The 14,232-nt window shown below is 53.7% G+C and overlaps 7 protein-coding genes across 7 annotated transcripts; 3 read left to right on the top strand and 4 right to left on the bottom strand.

Annotated features, from left to right (window-relative positions):
- Window positions 1-332: 332 nt before the first annotated feature.
- N7498_004739 (F1F0 ATP synthase subunit d) lies at window positions 333-1,057 on the top strand (the record flags this gene model as incomplete). The annotated part of the gene is made up of 4 exons (XM_058451801.1): window positions 333-341; window positions 429-824; window positions 886-972; window positions 1,028-1,057. The coding sequence occupies 4 exons, from the start codon at window positions 333-335 to the stop codon at window positions 1,055-1,057; spliced, it is 522 nt and encodes a 173-aa protein (XP_058308339.1).
- Window positions 1,058-2,046: 989 nt separating this feature from the next.
- On the top strand, window positions 2,047-3,066 carry N7498_004738 (uncharacterized protein; the record flags this gene model as incomplete). The annotated part of the gene is made up of 1 exon (XM_058451800.1): window positions 2,047-3,066. The coding sequence occupies one exon, from the start codon at window positions 2,047-2,049 to the stop codon at window positions 3,064-3,066; it is 1,020 nt and encodes a 339-aa protein (XP_058308338.1).
- A 284-nt stretch (window positions 3,067-3,350) lies between these two features.
- Window positions 3,351-3,597, bottom strand: N7498_004737 (uncharacterized protein; the record flags this gene model as incomplete). The annotated part of the gene is made up of 2 exons (XM_058451799.1): window positions 3,351-3,524; window positions 3,577-3,597. 2 exons carry the CDS (start codon window positions 3,595-3,597, stop codon window positions 3,351-3,353), a joined length of 195 nt encoding a protein of 64 aa, XP_058308337.1.
- Window positions 3,598-4,531: 934 nt separating this feature from the next.
- N7498_004736 (uncharacterized protein) lies at window positions 4,532-6,112 on the top strand (the record flags this gene model as incomplete). Its single annotated transcript, XM_058451798.1, has 1 exon — window positions 4,532-6,112. One exon carries the CDS (start codon window positions 4,532-4,534, stop codon window positions 6,110-6,112), a length of 1,581 nt encoding a protein of 526 aa, XP_058308336.1.
- A 144-nt stretch (window positions 6,113-6,256) lies between these two features.
- N7498_004735 (aldehyde dehydrogenase family protein) lies at window positions 6,257-8,238 on the bottom strand (the record flags this gene model as incomplete). Its single annotated transcript, XM_058451797.1, has 2 exons — window positions 6,257-7,873; window positions 7,963-8,238. The coding sequence occupies 2 exons, from the start codon at window positions 8,236-8,238 to the stop codon at window positions 6,257-6,259; spliced, it is 1,893 nt and encodes a 630-aa protein (XP_058308335.1).
- Window positions 8,239-8,686: 448 nt separating this feature from the next.
- On the bottom strand, window positions 8,687-10,723 carry N7498_004734 (endonuclease III domain-containing protein; the record flags this gene model as incomplete). The annotated part of the gene is made up of 1 exon (XM_058451796.1): window positions 8,687-10,723. The coding sequence occupies one exon, from the start codon at window positions 10,721-10,723 to the stop codon at window positions 8,687-8,689; it is 2,037 nt and encodes a 678-aa protein (XP_058308334.1).
- A 757-nt stretch (window positions 10,724-11,480) lies between these two features.
- Window positions 11,481-13,320, bottom strand: N7498_004733 (amidophosphoribosyltransferase; the record flags this gene model as incomplete). The annotated part of the gene is made up of 3 exons (XM_058451795.1): window positions 11,481-12,667; window positions 12,724-13,176; window positions 13,236-13,320. The coding sequence occupies 3 exons, from the start codon at window positions 13,318-13,320 to the stop codon at window positions 11,481-11,483; spliced, it is 1,725 nt and encodes a 574-aa protein (XP_058308333.1).
- Between the last annotated feature and the right edge of the window lie 912 nt (window positions 13,321-14,232).

Genomic DNA, 14,232 nt, shown 5'->3' with positions numbered 1-14,232 from the left:
GCGACTCGGGTTTTGCATGATAGCGGTGTCCGTCATGGCATGCCCGTAAGTGTATACAATTCAAATCAAAAAGAATTGAACCAACTTCCATGCAAATTCTATGTAAATTCTGTAATTATAGCATAGAATGAATCCCAAGTTTTCCAAGGGCATACATTCCTTCATGTCCATACGCTCTAATCTTATAGTGACCCGATGCTCGGATGCCGGGTGGTCACGTGTCTCCCGCATCCAAACCTTTCCGAGTCAAACTCGCCTGTCCGGCACCTCCCTGCACATCGACCTCCCCCCTCTTCTCTCCACCTCCACACCACATCTTCACTCCCGTCACAATGGCAGCTGTAGGTGACACCGTTCCGGCTGCACTGCGCAGCGAAACCCGCCCCGAGCATTGACCAGACCCGCTAACGCGAAGCCCCCCTACACAGCGCAGCGCCGCTCTCAAGATCGACTGGGCCAAGGTTTCGACCTCGCTCGGCCTCCGCGGCCAGACCGCCGCTTCTCTCCAGTCCTTCAAGAAGCGCAACGATGACGCCCGCCGCAAGGTCCAGGTCCTGTCCGAGCAGCCCCAGACCGTCGACTTCTCCCACTACCGCGACGTCCTGAAGAACCAGGCCATCGTCGACGAGATCGAGAACCACTTCAAGACCTTCAAGCCCGCTTCCTACGACGTCAACCGCCAGCTCAAGGCTATCGACGCCTTCGAGGCCCAGGCTGTTCAGAACGCCGAACAGACCAAGGGCAAGGTCGAGGCTGAGCTCGCCAACCTGCAGAAGACTCTGGAGAACATCGAGACTGCCCGTCCCTTCGAGGACCTCACTGTCGTACGTATTATATGGTTGGTGGAAGGATTTGAATCGATTGCTGATTACAATTTGCGTCTAGGACGAGGTTGCCTCCGCCCAGCCCGAGATCGACGAGAAGACCGCCTCCCTCGTTTCCAAGGGCAAGTGGATGCCTCCGGGCTACAAGGTATGTCGAATTTTATTCAGCTGTGTTTTTGACAGTGTACTCATGCAGTTTACAGGAGCGCTTCGGCGATCTGTCCGCCGTCTAAACTTTGGGCTCTTCTTGTGTCCAATTTCCCTTTGTTATCCCCCGACTCATCACACTGCAAGATGTATTTGTTCAATGTCGAGCATATGGCGCTTTCGCCAGGGTAGTCTTAGACGCCTCCCGTCCTTGGTGTGGTGGGCGGTTGGGATGTGTATAGAAACAATTCTTCAATCCAGATGGTTTCTGCGTTCACCTTAAAATCTTGGACAATAATAGTAGAGTTGCAAATGAATGATCATCAAATAAGATATGGTCATCAGTATCAATAAAGGACTTGGCAAATGCGGTTGGCTCCGGAGATGATAACCTTGAAAGTCAATAATTAGGAAATATGCCGTTGGATGAATATATAACGTGCACCTACTCGACAGCACACCAATCTTCGAAACATGGAGTCCTTTTTGAACGTCCAGAAGGCATAATCTAAGGGCATTTCGAATTCGATATTATTATTCGCCGCTAAATTGCCCGATTTACCATCCCGGGCTCCATGTCAGACCGGGGCCCCCCGGGTCAGCAACTGGCCACGGTCAGCAACATCCATGTTCTCCATGTGCCTGCCGGCTCCAGAGGCTCCCCGAGACCAACATCCAAGCCACCACGCAGCACAAGTGACAGGGACATGACTTGTGGATGATCTTCAAGATGCCTAGGTTCATCTGACGCAGCCACATATCTAATGGCGATGCGATCAGAACGTGTCAATGGCCACGCCAAGACCCGTCAAGCTACTTGAAGTAACCCACTACCCCTCCCCCTCCATGCAGTTACGTATTCCAGCAGCTCAGCTCCCACTCCGACATGAGCGCCGAACACTCTATAACCCGTGGATCACAATGCCATTGACATGAACGAGCTTTCCCTCCTCACACATACCACCCGCCCTCCTGGCTTTGCCATTACCACATCAGATCCGGGCTGGCTTGGTGGTCAACACGAGCATCCTCACGCTCAAGCCATCTCCCAAACACCGAGTACCATTCCCCGCAAATGGGACAATTCGATTATCTGGCCGACCACCCGTGCTCGCGCCTGGAGTTTCTCCCCGTCGAAATATTACAGTTGATTTTCCTGTACAGCCTGGAAATCAACCTTCCCCGCGCCTCGCCGCACCTCAGCCGCGCCCTCTCCAACCCACTGTTATATACATGGTTGGTCCGACTGGCATTCAGCAGCACCAACCCAGGCTCACGGGAAGGATTCTTCACACCGGACTTTCTACCCCCACCGCTAGACTTCTGGGCCCTATCATGGCAACAGCGCCAGCATCTACAAACCACTATTCTCGCATGCCGATGGTGTACATTACCACTACTCCGACGCTGCCAACGCGAATACGTGGACCATGCCATCCGGCGCAAATGCGCAGATCTCGTCTTCAGCGAAGAAGACCAAGCCCGGCTCGCAAACTTGGATCCATACTTCTCCAATCTGTCCCAATGTGACCGGGCAATCGACGGCCGCCGTAGAAAAGGCGACCTAGTCCTTCCAGCTTTACACCCCTCATCCACATCACGGGTCTACCGCAAAGTCGCAATATGGTTCCATTTCGGCGCCGTGCAAATCCGCGAACCAAACGAGATCTACTACGAAACCGACCTCTTCCGCCTCCCGTGTTCCGTGGCAGTAGGACCGGGCCGTATACCTGATAAAGTGCTCCGTGCCCCGTGGTCAGAATCGCAGTTTGAGTTCCTGCAGCTCCTGTCTACGGACTTTTACCTCGATGATGAATTCTCCAATGACCGCTCGGCGCTCATCACTACGTACTTGATTCGCAGTCGCAGAATTGAGCCTTTTCGACGACTGCTGAGGATGTATTTTCGCACGGCGAATTGCCGTGTTCCTACTCATTGGCCGTTGCAGGCTTCGCATTATGTGCAGATGAGGAAGCACGGGAGTGGATCAGGGGATCCGTTTGCGACCTTCGTTCTTGATGAACGGTGGGATGAGATCCCTGCTCCCACGAAGGAGGAGTTATTGCGGTATGTTAATACCAACTCCAAGGAGTGAAGTCTGTGGCGGGTTTGCGGGTCCTCATATGGCCCTTATACTACTCTGTACAATTACAACTTTGCACAATAGGCTACAGCATGCATAGCAATCTGATTAAAATTCCCTTTCTTTCCATTTGCGCCTGGGTATGTCGCACGTAAAGGGAAGACATGAAGTTCATCACGACATGCCTTCCCGGATACAAAAGTAAGAAATACAAATCACAGCGAGGATCCGCATCCTCCAAAACACAACAACATCGCATGAATCATGATTCATAAACCAATGTGTTCCTTATCGCGTTATACCGCGGACCGGTTTCGACGACTACGCCGCCCGCAGGAGCCGCAGGTCAGGCAGGAGATGATCACGTCGATGACGGTGACGACACCGCTGATGATTGCGTGCAGGATGGATCCGATGGCGTTAACAACGGCCATGATGCAAGCGCCGATGGCGCGGAAGACGCTTTCGATCTAGATGCTGTTAGCTCTCCATTAAGATATGAGGTATCAGAGGAAGACGTACGCAAGAGACGACGGCACCCATGTTGGCAGAGTGGGATGAGATTTGGTAGAGAGTGTGTATTAAGGTTTAGGCTTTGGAGAAACGGTGCCGTAGCTTGAAGAGGCTGTTGTGTGGGTGGAGGTATCACTGAAGGGGCGCATGTTGAAGGAAGAACAAGGCGGCGGAGGGTATTTATGGAAAGTAAGGAAAGAACCTCCAACGTCCTTGCTCCGAGTGAAACAAGGATGACCAGGGGGCGATCGCTGGGGTGGTAACGTAGTAGCTGCTCAAAGGGGATGGAAGTATAGACGATCCCGGTTGATTGCTACCTTTGAACTCGACTGAGTGGAATGCTACAAGTAGGGCTGAGACACCTCTGACGTATGGAGGCGCAGATAACCCAGAGAAATGGCAGCTTGCGGTGCTATTTTAGCAGGTTTGAGTTCAAGAATGAAGAAGATAGATGAAATCTGGTGCTAAAACGTGGCTTGGCTTCTTCGTCATCTCGACGCCGGACGGGATGATTCCTTGATTTTCTTGTTTTTGCACTAGGTTCAGACCCCATGTGCTCCCATGGAGCGTCTTCCAGTGGTTCGTTGCTCTAACGTGGTAATGAATCTTCCCCTGTGCCTGGATGAGGTTTTTGATGATCCCCCCCCTTATAATCTGCCGGCAATTATCATGTTTGGAGCTCGGAGGACCCTTCACATCTTTGATGACTATGACATCACCCGATATCACCTGACGCAGCTTATTCCCAGAGAGAGAAGTCACGTGTAGTAGCGGTCGATCTCCACGTGACACGGCCAGCCCTGGGTCGGTTGCTTGACCCGCCAATCAGAGCTGCTACCAGACCCGGAGAAAGCGTAGCTGAACTAACTTCATCTGGTAGGGAGTCATAGATGCGACAGTTTTGATAGAACTGGGTGACAGTTCCTGGAGGAAAGGCGGGGTGAGTCCTTTGTGAGCCATCACTATGGCGCGTCAGGGCAATCAAACGCCCGTGACACGCACGGGCAGCATCCCGCCCGGCAACACGAGGATCTCCAAACCTGCAAGATCCGCGTCCAGACCCAAACGTCCCCCCGGACGCCCTTTCAAGCTCCCGAGAAGTGCAAGTGCATCATCATCCCGATCTGGGCGCTCGGAACGTCCCTCTGCCTCGCCTAGCGTTGCGCCGACCCCACCCCGCAGAGTGCTCAGTATGCTTGAGGCCCTACCCCGGGAGCTTATCGAGCACATCTTCCTCTACTCGTTGAACCTCAATCTCCCACGAGCTTCGCCCTCCCTCGCTGCTGCGCTCTCCAGAGAACATATCTACAAGCTGCTCATCATCCTTGCCTTCTGGGACGATCCGCCAGACACCAACCCCGGAAGTGAAGCCATTGACCGCATTCTTGTGCCGCTCGATTACAAGCCATTGACGCTAGACCAGCGCGCCAAGCTGCAGCAAGATGTTTTCCGCTGTCGATTTTGCACATTGGACCGCGTCCGAGAACAGATCCCCAATATGATGATCCTCACCATTCACCGCCACTGGATCAACGCCGGTATGGTCATGGAGCCGGACCAGCAGAAGGCACTGGAGCGTTTCATGGAACGCAAAAGCGATATAGTCCACGAAATCCAAGCAAAGGGACCTCCAATCAAGCGCTTACCGGAGATGATCGGCAATCCCGAAATGCTGCGACGAGCCAACATACCCGGTCCGCACGAATACGAGCTATGCATCAATCCAATGATGCTCACCGAGATCCGCTCGAAGACGATGGGAACAATCGTCACCTGGCCCGCTATCCAGCTGGTGCATTTCCCACCGAACCTCCTCCGCGGCGGCCGCGATGGCTTCAGCCCCGCCGACGTCGAGTTCCTGGAAATGCTGCGCGTCACCTCGAACAACACCGCACCGCCGCCCGGCAGTCCCCTAAGTCCGTCTACATCAACACGACTCGACCGGACGGCGCTACACGAAGGCGTGACCAAGGCCATCCGCACACTGAACTTTGCCGCGCTTGAAACCCTGTTCAAAATCGACGAGCTCATTTGCCGCTTCGAAGTTTACAGAACGGAAGACAGCGTCTTATATATGTTCCCCTCTGACCACTACCTCACCGTTACCCGCCTGGCCTGCGACCCGATCCAGAACGTCCGCTTATTCCAAACTCTCTTACGCGCCTGTGCTGAGTCTTTACCCGTCAACAACCAGGAGATTCGCCAGTGGACGCTGGATATCGTCGATCTCGCTGAGAAAGACCCCGTCCGGTATGGCCAGATCGGCAAGTTTGCTCGTTGGTTTTCGGACTTTTACCTCCGGCTCGAGGAGCAGATTGACTGGGCGAAGGAGCATCCCACTGGTGCCCTGTTCTGCCTTGGGCAGCTGGACTTGCATGATATCGAGGGGAGGAAGTACATGGATGATGTGCTGGGCCCTGGTCAGAGACCACCGGCCAATTACCTGCACGAAACTTCGTTCAACGCCCGGCATTGGTGGTTAAAGAGGTCTGGGCCCGAGGTGCCGCCAGGATTTGTTCGAAGTCCTCGGAGGACTGGGGCTTGAGCTTATTAGGAGATGTTTTGTGATACCCATGATTTATTAGAACCGATTTGCATGTCCCGATATATCAAGACTCAAATTAGATGCCATTTAAATATCTTACAAGTTTTTGAAATCAAAAAAGGTACGTAGTCTAGTAACTCAGAATCACATATTCCGCAACAATCGCAGAATCCCAGCAACGCGCCCACCAAGCGTAAGCTGATACCCCGTCTCAACAACCCCCCTACACATCTCCCACGCCTTCGGTCCATCCTTCTCCCCGCTCTTCTGGATAGGATAATCCAATCTGGGCGGAATAGCAGTACTGATCAGAGTAGGGAACCGATCCACACAAATAGACTTCATATTGCACAAGCCTCGCAGTCCCTCATCGCCGGCAAATCGACCATACCCGGATCCCTTGACACCGCCAAAGGGCAACTGCACGGCGTAGTAAGCGCCGAAATCATTAACGGAGACCATGCCCGCGTCGATTCCGCATACGCACGCTTGCACGTCGGCGGCGTTGTGGCCGAAGACACTGGCGCCGAGGGCGTAGACGGTCGAGTTGGCGATGGAGATTGCGTCGGGGACGGACTCGGCGCGCATGACGAGGAAGACGGGCGCGAAGAGTTCTTCCTGCGCGATTTTCATGTCCCGTGTTACGTCGACGAGCAGCGTGGGCGCGAAGTAGTGACCCTGGGAATGGATAGGGTGATCGATGCGGGTGCCGCCGGCGAGGAGGCGAGCGCCCTGCTTGACGGCATCGGCGATGAGTGATTCCAGTTTATCGAACGAGGCGGGCGAGATCATGGCGCCCATATCTGGGGTGGAGGTGTCCAGGAGGATGGAGCCGAGACGGAGGGATTTGATGCGTGGCTCGACCATCGAAATGAGTTTCTCGTAGGAGCCTGGGAGGGCGATGATGCGCTCGACGCCGATGCAGTTTTGGCCGGCGGATTGGAATACGCCGCGCATGAGCACTGAGGCCAGGGTCGGGAGGTTGCATACTGTGCGGCTGTCGTCCAGGATTACGGCTGGGTCTTTGCCGCCTAGTTCGACACATACGGGAATCAGGGATTTCGCGGCGGAGGCGCATACATGGTGCGCGACTGGGCGGGATCCGATGAAGGTGATGTGGGCGATGTCCGGGTGCGAGGTCAGGGTGTCTGCGACGGCGGGAAGGCAGACGACGGTTTGGACTAGGTCGCGCGAGTGGCCGCAGCTGGACAGAGCGCCGCGCACGATATTCAGGAAGAAGGATGTGCACCAGGCCGTCTGCTCGGAAGGCTTGACGACGACCGCGTTTCCGGTGAACAGGGCGCTGACGACCGGGCCGATGAAGTTGTGGAACGGATAGTTCCAGGACACGCAGGCGCCCACGACGCCCAGAGGCTCGTAGATGACCTTGTTCTTCTTGTACATCATGAGGAAGTTGGTAGGCCGGCGCGACGGGAGCAGTGCCTTCTCGCCATGGTCGATTGTCCATTTGAGCTTCTCGACCGTCACCAGGATCTCGCCGAAGCAGGCGTCCACTTTTGTTTTTCCAGAGTCGAGGCAGCAGGCGGTAACGATGTCGTCTTGGTGGTCGAGAACGTACTTGAGCAGGGTGCGGAGAAGCTTCCTGCGCTCTGCAAAAGTGGTCTTCGCGAACTCACGCTGCGCAGCCTTAGCCGCGCGCACAGCGGCGTTGACATCCTCAACCGTGGCAGGTTTGATCCCATTGCCCAACACACGTCCATCGGCCGGGCAGTAGCTCATAATCAACTTGTCGTTCCATTTCTGCATGAAAATCCAGCAAATTAACACAAATTCAATCTCAAACTTAACGGAACGGACTGCTAAAACAGCCCGAAGTCATGGAGACTCACCCCCCGAACCTGATCCTCCAGCACGCGCTTCTCCTGGCCCTGAACCTCATCCCACTTCTTTCCCTCCCCGCTCTTGCGCACTTCTTGCGGCAAGGGAACATTGAACGTCACGGCAGCCTCCCTTTGGCTCAGAAGGTAGAGGTACCCCACGTAGACAGCGGCTAAGGAGACGAGCGCAACCCCGAGCAATTGGGCATGTTCGGCGGAAACGGAGGAGCTGTAGGGCTCCACGGCGGCGCGGACGCACGGTGGGAGGCGTGAGAGTAGACAGTCCATGCTGCGGGGAGTGTTTGGGTTGGCGTAGCCCCTGGAGCTTGGAGACGATCTTTTTTCCCGATAGGCGATAACACCTGCACCACACGGACCACCCCCTAATTTATGTGCCTGGACTGGGTGGGGATTTGCCTTCCGAGTGGAATGATTATGGTCGGTTTGCAGAACTATATTTTATTAAGTATTTTTTGGATTTATTGAGTATTTTTAAAAGAAGCAGGGTAAATGGTGAAATTCAGAGCTAGTGATACAGGGTATAATATAGGAGCAACTCAGTTCCCAGGTAATGCCGTTCCACGTAAATAAAAGCGTAGCAAAGTCAGGCTGGATGGAGCAAGCGAGTTGGAAAACCATGCCTGGCCGGTTTGTGAGGTTCATGCCAAGTTCTTGTTTCTGGGTTTTTATTATGGGTTGCCGCAGTGCGAGTGGTCTTCGCTTTGCTGCTTTGTCGCTAGGAGCCAGCTTTCCTTCCTTTGCCCTTGGCCGTAGACTTGCGAGCAGTCCTTCTTTTGGCCTTGCGCCTTTGAGGGGTCGGTTTCTTCTTGATATTAGAGGCGCGGGAGGTTTTATCCTCCGGAGTTGGAGTAGAAAGAGATGAAGAATTTGCCACTTGGCCTATTGTAGTGGGAGACAAGGTCACCGCAGCAGTTTCGACAATAGCCGACTCTGCTGTAGTTGGCGGAGCAGGAGTTGACGATTCATCAAGGTCTGAGGGAGTTGACTCAATCACGACCTGTACCTGAGACGATGCTTTGCGTGAAGGATTCCTCCTCGAGGCTGTGGGGGTGACAGCGACAGCAGCCTTGGGGTCATTTGTGTTTGCAGCGCTAGGAGTTGCTGCGGAAACCTTTCTCTTGACACGGCCTGTAACCTTCGACTTCTTTTTGGGAGGTGGACCGCCCTTGCGGGCTCCGGTCCGCCTCACCAGATGGTCGATGGCACAGCCTTGTTCCCAGCCGACACTAGTTTCACCTGTGATGGCACGGCATCGGGGACAGGTCTTTCCATGCTTGATGAACAGCTGGTGAAGTGGGTACTTGAGGTGATCCGGGATGCGGACTTCCAAGTGGCTGAACGCGGTGATTTCGGAAGCATTGTCAGGAACCCAACCAAGCCATTTGGTGATGCGGAAGATATGGGTATCGACTGCAAAGCACGGCCGCTGCAGACAAAAGAGGCACACACATGCGGCTGTCTTTGGACCGATACCGGGATACTTGACTAGCGCAGCCATGGCTTCTGGCGTGGAGAGCTTGTGAATATGATCCAGAGAAAGAAAATGCTGGTCGGTACAGGCAAGTCGATACGCCTTTTCATTCTCCATATTTTCTGGGGACATCTTGGGGTTCATGTCGTCAGCTGATGGATCCTCGGCCTCCAAACGCTTTACCTGCTCCTGATTCTCTTCGTAGACTTGGTCTAGAATCGCCTTCAGGTTTTTGCTCTTGACAGCTGCCAAGCCACCTCTCTTGATTGCTTCGAAGACATCATTCAGAGGAGCTTGTCGAACAGCGTCCCAGTTCACACTTCCTTTGCCGATACCTTCTGAGAGAATACCGAAACGCTTCACCAGACCATTAAAGGCCAAAGCAGAGTTGGCGCCGCTGGTTGCTCCGCTCAGCAACGTACGGATGAGTGCATCAAGGACCGAGGGAACTTCACCGCAGCCGGTGACAGTAAGTGAAGGCTCTGGGATGGTCTTGGGTACAGTCACTTCGCCATGGATCTCAGATAAGAGTCGATTGACCTCCTCACATTCTGCTGCAGTAGGCCGCAGAAATTCAGGATACGGTGTCTTGCCAACTGTCAACCCATACGAGACACGCGACTTGGACTTTTTCTTGATTGGTTTGATTTGTGTATCCGCTTCATTTCCTGCTCCCTCGAGGTGCTCAGCAGACGCATCTAAACCTCGGTTTTCTTTATCGGAGCCATTGGGCGAGCGTGCAGGAACCTTGTCTGTCGCAAGTGAGCCTGGAAGTGAGCCCAGATTATGCGGGAGTTTGTCAGAAGCCTGGAATAGTAACGACGACTGTTCGGGTTTGATTCGAGGACTTCTCGTAGCTGCCGTCTTGGAAGGATTCTTCACTGCGGCGTTTGCTGCCTTGGTAGTTCTCTTTCTCTTGGTGGTATTTTTTGTCTTGGTAGACTTCGCAGTTGCCTTGGCGTTTGCCTTGAGCGCAGATGTCTTGGAAACAGGCCTTTTCCTCTTCAGAGATGAGGTTGCAGGTTCTTGACCCGAGGAAGGTTTTGACCTTTCCGCTTCAGCTGAGGCCACGGGGTTAACAATTGCCTCGACATTGTCGGTTGAAGTCAACTTTGGACGTGTTGAAGATGGCTTCACAGAGGACAGAACAGGAACACTGGACGATGTTGCTCCCTTGTAATCCGGATTCTTGAACTTCATGCGAGTTGACCGGCGTGGTTCATAGTCAGCATGTGAAGTCACAGCGCCCGCGGGCGCCATAGGAGAGTTGAGAGTCTTCATCGCTTCGACTTTGAACGAGAGAAACAAGTCCAAAGTCCAGCTGGGTGATATAAAGTATGAGGAGGTGGGGTTAGGTATGGGCCATAGCACGATGAGTCGCGGCGGATGTTGGAACAGGAATGGAGCAGGGGCAGATGACGTCAAGCTTGGGCGACTGGAGAATTGTTGCCCCTTCGGACCTGGTCCGTAACCCGATCAAACATAAACCGGTCGCATGCCAAGCATACAGGGAACAGATAAAAGGGCGAGTCTGGGGTGCGGTGACGAAGAGGAAATGCTGGGGGTTGAGTGGACAACCTGGAAGTATAGTGATGGGTCACGTGACAAAACAGCTCTGCGCCGCGAAGTAGTTGTGAAGGAAACCCAGAAAAGTAGCGAGAGGTTGTCTTTAAATATGTCCAGAAATGTATGTAGGTAGGACAAGGTCTCGTGATCACGGAGAGAGAGAGGGGGGGGAGGAGAGAGAAACGCCCGGCTCTTGCCGTTCTCATGATACGCAGCCGTCTGATAATGCCCAGGTAGATTGCGATGGAGAATTCAAAAAGATAGTTTTTGGTTCAAATGGTATCTGCCCTCGATGAAAAAAATGTAGAGGATAGTATAGTATGACGAAGATATTTCTGATATGCGTTTTCACATCACTTCAAAATAAACGGTTTCCACCCCGGTCTATAATTCCACACGAAACGAACTCCCGGACTCCATATGCAAATCAACCCAGTGGCTCTAAGAAAGGAAACAAATCATTTTTTTTTCATCATTCATGATGGTCACCGATGTTGTGGATGCTGATGTCCATGCGGTCATCGATCTTCGGGTGCTCCTCCTTGTCGGACTTGGGCTCAGTGTACTCCACAGTATGGGTGGCAGGGATGATCTTGCCATTGGTATCCATAGCCACGCCATTGGCAGCAATCTCGAAGTCGGTCATGTTGGCAACGCCGTGGGCAACGGCCTCCTTGGCCTTGTCCAGAGCCTTGATCTTGCGGCCTTCGCCACGGACCTGCTCCAGGTGGTCGAAGTATCCTTGGCGAACGGGTGTCACGTAGCTACCGCAGAAGACACCGACTTCGAAGTTCACGGGCTCGGACTGGCCGTTCTCGTGGGCAATCTCGGCGCAGGATCCCTTGAGGTCATCCAGGGTCTGGAAAACGACACTCTCGGCTCCGATGTGCTTGGCGATGGCGCTGGGGTTACGGTTATGGGCAACTAGCTCTTGGGGCGATGCCAAGTCAATACCGTAGATGTGGGCGTGGGTAATCTCGGGCGCACAACTGGCCAGGTACACCTTCTTCGCGCCGGCTTCCCGGGCCATGCTGACAATCTCACGACTAGTGGTGCCACGCACGATACTGTCGTCCACAAGCAGGACGTTGCGGTCCTTGAACTCGGCCTTCATGGCGTTTAGCTTGCGGCGGACACCCTTTTGCCGGGTCTTCTGCTCGGGCATAATGAAAGTGCGGAACACGTAGCGGTTCTTGACGAAGCCGTGGCAGTAGGGCTTGTTCAAGTACTGAGCAACGTGGGTGGCAGATGTAGTGGAGGTCTCGGGAATGGGAATAACCACATCAATGTCCTTGACGACATCGGGACCCAGGACCTCGAGGATACGGGCCCCGAGACGATCACCCATACGCTGGCGACTGCGATACACACTGATACCATCGATAACCGAGTCAGGACGGGCAAAATAGACGAATTCGAAGATATCCGGAGCGTAGTCCTTCTTGGGCGCAACCTGGTGGAAGACCGGTTCGCCACCCTTCTGGATGATGACGGCCTCACCGGGCTGGATGTCACGGTGGTTCGAGAAGCCAAGCTGGTCCAAGGCGACCGACTCAGAGGCCATCATGTAGTCCATTCCAGAACCATCCAGAGAGGGACGGGAACCCAGCACCAGCGGGCGGATGCCGTAGGAGTCACGGAAACCCAACACACCAAAGCCTAAAGGAAATGTCAGTCGTCAATGTCGGATGCGTCGGACTAGAGAAAGAACTTACCGGCTAGCATGGCAGTGCATGCCCATCCACCTTCACAGAGCTTATACATACGGCTCAAGCTGGCAAAGAGATCCTCTTTGTTCACACGAGCCTTCTTTGTCTCGCTCAGCTCATCCGCAAAGATGTTGAGCATGAGCTCACTGTCACTATCGGTGTTGATGTGACGGTGCGCCTCCAAGTCCAGGTATTTCTTCAGCTCCGGCGCATTGATGAGGTTTCCATTGTGCGCAAAGCAGATGCCGTACGGGCTGTTCACGTAGAAAGGCTGAGCCTCGGCATTGGCGCTGCTACCAGCGGTCGGGTATCGCAAGTGGCCGATACCCATCGAGCCCGGCAGGTTGGTAACTTTGGCGCCGTCTTGGAAGACCTTGGCAGCCATGCCGTTGGCCTTGAGTTGGTAGATTCGACCCCCAGACGCACAGGTCGCGATACCGGCTGCATCCTGACCACGATCTATGTCACACAGCAGACTTAGTGTTTGTTCCCATGCAGAGCTGTCGGGCGCCACTCACGTTGCAGGAGGTACAGGGCTTCGTGAAGGTCCACCGCGGCGGCGGCGGAGGGGTTTGCCAGGATCAGAGCGATAATGCCACACATCTTGACGCGGGGTTATTGGGATCTGAGATCGAGCCGGACAGGTCAGCACAGTGTTTTCTTGCCACTCAATCCTCAATAGCGGGGTGAATATGTCTCAATCAGCACAGGATGTTTCTCCGCAATGCAGTTAGGAAGTCTAACATCTATAAAAAAAACCAAAATTCATCATAGAGACGGGGGAGGGAACACAACAGGACCACAACTCACAGAAACCTGACGGGAGTTGACGGGGAGCAATGCTCATCCAGGGCCCCAAAAACACGGAGGGGAAAGGGAGAAAAAGTCCATAGTGGCCTTTCCTTCCGCCGTGGTTCGTCTCCACTGAGATTTTTTCGCGCCGAGTCCGGCTGACTTAGCGATTAGTCAGCGTGCCCTATCTCGCCCCGCGTTGGGCCTTATCTAAGAAATCCAGGTACATTGTCACGTATATTGAATAGCTTCACGGTTTGGACTTTCTGGGTGAAATCACACCTTCAATAAGGCATGAATTAGTATGGCCATGGTTCCTTTCTTATCCTGCTGCTTTGTAAACATCCGGCTTTGTCCTGAGCAGACTGCAGATGAGACAATGTGACTTGATTACTTCTATGGTTATCATGGTTTTAGGAATATCCCTACGGTGTAGAAATACCCTCATATGTAGATGCCGCGGATGGTGTACTTTGGAAGCTTCGTACTTCGTGCTAATTTTCTCACCTCTCTATCCCCTCCAACATCGAAGTTCCTGATACAGCACTCCACCCTTCTGCCATACCCAGAACATACATTTATTTTTTACTCACTTTGCGACGCTAGATCCACATGCCCAAGAGAAGTTATCCTGCTGTGGCCATGGATATCGAGATATTCGATTTAGTGGCAGATTCCGAGTCGGGCCTTGTCTCCTCTGGCCTGGGTCCCTCCAAACCGTTG

Source organism: Penicillium cinerascens (genome assembly GCF_028974065.1).
Source record: "Penicillium cinerascens strain IBT 15544 chromosome Unknown contig_5_segment0_segment0, whole genome shotgun sequence".
NCBI classification, from domain to species: domain Eukaryota; kingdom Fungi; phylum Ascomycota; class Eurotiomycetes; order Eurotiales; family Aspergillaceae; genus Penicillium; species Penicillium cinerascens.
This window is presented reverse-complemented; position numbering and strand designations above follow the sequence as displayed.